At 43.1% G+C, this 6,738-nt stretch overlaps 1 protein-coding gene across 1 annotated transcript; it reads left to right on the top strand.

The window, feature by feature from the left end:
• The first annotated feature begins 2,278 nt into the window (after positions 1-2,278).
• LOC104438600 (G-type lectin S-receptor-like serine/threonine-protein kinase LECRK2) lies at positions 2,279-4,824 on the top strand. The gene has a single exon (XM_010051789.3). The coding sequence runs from the start codon at positions 2,344-2,346 to the stop codon at positions 4,720-4,722; it is 2,379 nt and encodes a 792-aa protein (XP_010050091.2). The 5' UTR covers positions 2,279-2,343; the 3' UTR covers positions 4,723-4,824.
• Positions 4,825-6,738: the final 1,914 nt, after the last annotated feature.

Here is a 6,738-nt window from a genome sequence, read left to right as displayed (position 1 = left end):
ACCCTAAATTTGATAAGTTTTGCGCTGCCGGCCCAGGGGAATATCACAAGGCACACCTACTCCAATCGTGTTTCTGTGCACGGCACTTTTCGGCAATATTATATAACTTGTTGGTCCAAGTTCCAACTGACCGACGGCAATTTTCAGATAATGGGCCCGTTTGGTTCGGCTTTTGGGGAATGCATTTGCCAAAATGCAAATACCTTTGGGTGAAGGAGGTTTTCCGAAATGCAAATATCATTTGGTAAAATTTGCTTTGAAATGCAACTTTGGCCAAAATACCGTTTGGTAAAATTTGCATTTGCAAATGACTTTTATTAAATTAAAAAAACAAAAAAAAATTCTATTTTTCTTTTTTGAAGTCCGGCCACCGGACCGCCGGATCCGGCGGCCGGACCGTCGGATCCGGCGACCGGACCGTCAGATGCGGCGGCCGGATGGCCGGATCTGGCCGCCTGGGTCGCGCGACCCCAGGTGACGGTCGCCGGGGTCGCGGCGGCGGCGGATGGCCAGATCTGGCCGCCCGAGGTCGCGCGACCCCGGGCGACGGCCGCGCGTGACCCGGGCGACCGTTGCACGGGTCGCGCGACCTTAGGCGGCCGTCGCCCGGGGTCGCGCGACCCGGGCGGCCGGCCGCGCGACCCGGCGACCGTGACCTCGGGCGGCCGTCGCCAGGGTCGCCCGACCCCGGCGACCGTCGCACAGGGTCGCCCGACCTCGGCGGCCGCCGCGCGATCCAGGCGGCCGACGCCTGGGTCGCGAGATCCGGGCGTCGCCTGAGGTCCGGCGACGGTCGCCGGGGTCGGGCGACGGTCGCCGGGGTCGGGCGACCCTCAGGCGACGGTCGCCGGCGCGCGCCATCCCTTCGCCGGTGGTCGTCGGCCTCCGATCAGCAGCTTGGAGAGGTTGGAGAAGATGAACAGTAACCGCATTCCCAAGATGCAACTTGCCAATGCACCTCAAGAGCTCCATTGGGCTAAGGGCCTTTAGACTCCTTTGGAGATGCAAGTGCATCTTGGCAAAGTCGCGCAAAAGCACGAACCAAACGCATTTGCATTTGGCCAAGGGACTTTAGAGTCCCAAAGCCCATTCCCAAAGCTGAACCAAACGGGGCCAATGTTGGCAACTTTGCCAATGTTAACTGCAAAGAGTACATTATCACCTTTCTTACGAATTTATCGCACAGAATAAAAGCTTAGCGGTGAAATTAATGACTTGTCGAGATCAATTTATAAGATAATAAGTTACCGGCGAAGTAAGGAACTTACCAACATTAAGCAGAATATATTTTACCACTCAAAATAAAAACTTAGCAGTGAAATTGGTAATTTAAGAAATTTAACTAATAAATTACCAACTTGGGTCTCGCTACGAGTTGGTAAGTTGATTACAAAGTGAGGAATTTACCATTGGAAATATAAAACCTTGGTTATTAACTTGCTATGGAAATGAGTAACTCACAAGCGTAGGCCCGCTTTTAGCATAGCAAGTTGCTAAAAATTTGAGAGATCTGCTAACAACAAATTCAATCTTAAATTGTAAACCTCCACCATAAAAGTTAGTAAGTACAAGTGAAATTAGCAACATGTCTGCGCTCTCTTAGGGTAGTAAGTATCCCTTGAAGTATGAAGTTTATGAAGTTTATCAAAGGTCCTACTCAATGAAAAGTTTATTAACTTATTTAGGAGGTTGTCGTTGTCTTTGGAGATTACCAGCACAGTTAAGGACTGTGAAAATAGTAATTTACGAACTTAAGCTTGATTTCATCTAGATGGTAAGATCATTATTTCGTTGGTTAGTTACTAATTAATTGCAGGGGCCCAATTGGAAAGCTCTAAAAATCTATATTGTATTTTGTTGATAATTTACCGGTCAATAAAGGTTCACTTAAACATCCACCGGTGGGTATTATAATTGAGAAAGGTACGTTTTTTGTTCGTAAACTATAAATTATTTCGACTAGAGAAAGAACGCTACCAATCAACTTTTACATATGGAGAAAAATAATTTAGTTAAACAATAAATACCAGAAAAAATAAATATCGATGATGATACGAAAAAGTAACTTCTTCTTTTTTTAATTTGATGAATGTATAATAAAACTAATAAGGCATATTAAGAGAAAAAAAAACACACAATTAAGTAAAAAGGAAAATGCCTCAATTACAATAAAGTTGACCAAGCTCCTAATAAGATAAAACTTTAGGTGCTTCATACTGATTCACGCATGATTCCAAATCATTATTTACGAGAGAGAGAGAGAGAGAGAGAGAGGGACTCGAATTCTATAAGCAGCGCTGGTCTTCATCCTTGAGGCTGCAGTAGCTCAAGTTTCCGTCTCATATGGCTTCAGTGATGCACGGAATCCTTCTGCTGCTTGTTACGCTTCCACTTTCTGCCAAGGCTCAGGCCAACGGCAACCTCACCTTGGGCTCCTCGCTAACAGCGGATGACCGCAACTCTTCCTGGCTGTCGCCGTCGGGCGAGTTCGCTTTCGGGTTCCTGCAAATGGGACAAGGAGTTCATTTGCTGGCGATATGGTTCGAGAAGATAGAGGAGAAGACCATCGTCTGGTCAGCGAATGGTGATAATCTAGCGCCAGAAGGTTCGAAGATCCAGTTGACCGCCGATGGCCAACTGATGCTCACCGGCCCAAATGGAACAGAATTGTGGTCTCCTAGCCCGACCGTCGCTGGTGTAGCGTATGCGGCCATGCTCGACACGGGGAACTTTGTCCTAGTTAGCCAGAACTATGTGAACTTGTGGGAGACATTCAGCCAACCGACCGACACGATGCTGCCTACGCAACAGTTAGTTCAAGGGACTAAAGTTAACGCTCGCTACTCCGAAATGAATTACTCCACCGGGAGATTCCACTTCATGCTGAGAGACGATGGAAATCTCGCATTCTATGCCACTCCTAACCCATGGGATGCCTCGGATACTTACTGGGTTAGCAACACCGTAGGCAGCGGCTTCGGATTGATATTCAATCAAAGTGGTCAGGTCTACCTCACGGCTAGGAATGGAACAGCTCTCAAACTCATCACCACAGGCACAATCCCGACCAGCGGATATTACCAAAGAGCGATCCTTGAATATGACGGGGTCTTCAGGCAATATGTATACCCTAAGACGGCAAGTTCAAGTTCTGGCCAGGCAATAGGCTGGTCAGTGGTCTCTTCCCCGGTCCCTTCAAATATATGCACGAGCATCGCGCAAAATATCGGTTCTGGAGCTTGTGGCTTCAACAGCTACTGTTCTCTTGGAGACGATCAGAAGCCCCGATGCCTCTGTCCGCCTGGATATACTCAGTTAGATTCAACAAACGAGATGAGTGGATGCAAACAGGACTTCGTACCCCAAAGTTGTGATGAAAGTAGGCCGGAAACAGACCAGTTCACTTTCCAGGACATGCTCAATACAAACTGGCCACTAGCTGATTACAATCGTAGCACGGGACAAACTGAGGACAGTTGTAGAGAGGCTTGCTTGGCTGATTGTTTTTGCGCAGTTGCTATTTTCGGCGGCGGAACTTGCTGGAAAAAGAAGATCCCTCTTTCCAATGGAAGGATGGATCCTAGTGAGGTTGGAAAAGCTCTGATCAAGGTCAGGATAAATAACTCAACTTCAATAAATACAGGTAACGGAAATAAGAATTCAACTCTGATTATCATCGGATCGGTGCTGTTGAGTAGCTCCGTGTTTGTGAACTTAGTTCTACTCCTTGTTACCTATTTAATTTATAGAAGCTCCCGATCTAGGGATTATAAGTTGTCACGACCAGTCCAAATCAACCAGGTTCCAGGCATGCGCACTTTCACTCTTCAGGAACTTCAAGAAGCAACAGATGGATTCAAAGAAGAACTGGGTAGGGGTGCTTTTGGAGTAGTGTACAAAGGTGTTCTTGGATCCAAGGATACAAACTTTATGGCAGTAAAAGTGTTGGTGACATGGACCGGAGAAAGTGAAAAGGAGTTCGAAAGAGAAGTTAGTGCAATTAGCCAAACTAACCACAAGAACTTAGTGCAGTTGCTTGGATTCTGCAATGAAGGTCAACACCGGCTACTGGTGTATGAATTCATGAGCAACGGCACTTTGGCGGATTTTCTATTTGGCACTTCAAGGCCCAGTTGGTTCAAAAGAATAGAAATTGCCTGTGGTGTTGCGCAGGGCCTCTCTTACTTGCATGATGATTGCACAAGGCATATAATCCACTGCGACATCAAGCCACAAAATATTCTTCTTGATGGTTCTCTTGCTGCAAAAATATCAGACTTCGGATTAGCTAAGCTCTTGATGGCGAACCAAACACGAACCACCACTGGAGTCAGAGGAACCAGAGGTTATTTAGCGCCAGAATGGTTCAGGAATATGCCTATTTCTAGCAAGGTAGACGTTTACAGCTTTGGCATTTTGTTGGTAGAGCTCATCTGCTGTAGAAAGAACTTTGAGCCGGAAGCAGAAATTGAAGCTCAAATTGTGCTAGTCGACTGGGCGTATGACTGCTACCACGACGGGAGCATACTTAAGCTAGTGGAGAGCGACGAGGAGGCATCGAGTGACATAAAGAGGGTGAAAAGATTTGTGATGATAGCATTGTGGTGCATCCAAGAAGATCCTGCTTTGAGGCCAACCATGAAAAAAATCACTCAAATGTTGGAGGGAGCTGTTGAAGTCCCAGTACCTCCAGTTCCAAGCTCTTTTATCAATTCAATGTGATTTTGCTTATTCAAACAACTGCTGTCTGTAATCTTGAATTGTATTCTCCTTAGGATTTTTTATTATGCAAATTAGAAACAAAAATAATACCCAAGGTCAAAAAACGAGGTGAGGAAAATGATATCGAAGGCTTCAATGTTCTCACCAATTTGAACATGTAGCAAAAATCGCAGTCCCCTTAATTATGATGATATGCAGTGAGTAGCATAACTGTTACTTGCTAAGGATTAGCAAATTAAATCCCTAATTTTATTAAATGTTTTGAAAATTCTAATAAGTGAAAATTTAAGTGTTAACAATGAGTTCCCAAGCGGAAGCTGTGTCTATCTAGCCCAACCGGTGAGTAAAGTAAGCTCCATTCAAGTTCATCCATCTCTTACCTTCATCATCTTGATGTCCTAAAAAGAATCCGGTTTTGTTCCATTTTATGTACCGAGCATCAAATTGAGGTTTAAAGTCGAGTATGTTAGCTTTCCACACCCCGATAGACATCCATAAGATTTTGATTAAGTTATTGATTTGACACTTCATTAGTCCTTTATTAGCTCTAAATGCTCTATATTTTAATGGAATAAGTGTGCTAAAAGTCCTAAAACTTATTAAGAAAGAGTAATCGAGTAATAAAACTTTCGAAAAAAATCAAATCTTAATATTTGTTAAATTGTCTTAATGAAACCCCTCTGTTAACTTTATTCAATTTGGCTAATGGAAAAAAGCTAACATGGCTTTATTTTTTAATCATTTTGTGAAGAAAGGGTGTTGATAAGGTTGTTGCATCAGCCATTTTGGAAAAATAAAAATAAATTAAAGGGAAAATTGATTTTAAGATGTTTAGAAAAATAAAAATCTGAAAAAAATGGGGAAAAAAAGAAGAGAGGAAGATCAAACATAGGAGAAGCTGAGAAGGGCGGTGATTGTTCTAGTGAATATGATGGCGGCTTGGCAGCCATTGACACACTGGCATGGGGCAAGCATTGCTCGTCGTACTTGTTGATGAGGATTGTTGGAATATAATACATGGAAACGATAAGATCTTATAATTTATGTCAACACACAAACTCAAAAGAGATAAACGAAAAATAATAAAAACATAAAAAATTTACGTGATTCGATTCAAGAATTGGTACCTACGTAAGAACTTCAACGTTCATCTTTGGTCCATGTACGTAAATCATCTTTGGTCCATGTACATAAGTCTTCACGTTCCTTTTCAAGGCTTTGCGTGGCTTGAAAAGCTTATGGCTCCTCTCACCACCGGCGTAGACGTACAGGTTTCACGTTCCTTTTAGCTTTCATATTATGTGCCCAAAGTCAAGATTTTGACTTTGGCCCCATGTCTCTTTCCTTGTTTAAAAGAGGATTTGTACACTGCAGGGGAAGAAAACCTTCCTTTTTCTTCCTTTTTTATTTTATTTTTCTCTTAAAGATAATTAGATAAGATAAAATACTGTGCCCTTTTTTTGTCTTGTAGCTACACATTATATCTTCCTTGCACGTCCCAAAGAATAAGTCCCAAGAAGGAAATTGTTTCTTCTTTCTTCATTCAATTTCTAATCTTCGGAAGAAAATATTTATCAACAAATTCAAATTCGAATTTGAGACATTAATTTAATAAAGACCTTACCACCAACTACCCTTACTCCTCTAGCAATGAGGGCTGCAACACTTACTTAGATCTACAGCCAAAGGACAGCCCCCACCCAAATTTGAGGCGATGGTCACGTCCCAAGACGTGAGGTAGTGGACCTCTGGTGACTAGTGGGTACCGGCGAGAATGGAGATCTCGTTGCCATGGAAGCTTAAGAACCAGCGCTAGTATGGTCGTGAAACGGAGTAGCCAGATGCAAAAATTGTTGGGAGATGAATGTGCTTCTCAATAATGATTATCTATACATTAATTGCAACATAGAATATTTGGCTTTTAATATCTTTTAATATTTTTTTATTTCCTTAAAATAGATGATGTGGTAACCACGTCAACGCCTCTGTTTTTTAACAATGAAAAACCATATTAGT

This window comes from Eucalyptus grandis, chromosome 3 (genome assembly GCF_016545825.1).
Source record: "Eucalyptus grandis isolate ANBG69807.140 chromosome 3, ASM1654582v1, whole genome shotgun sequence".
Classification (NCBI taxonomy): Eukaryota; Viridiplantae; Streptophyta; class Magnoliopsida; order Myrtales; family Myrtaceae; genus Eucalyptus; species Eucalyptus grandis.
Note: the sequence above shows the minus strand (reverse complement) of the source record. Positions and strands in the feature narration are given on the sequence as shown.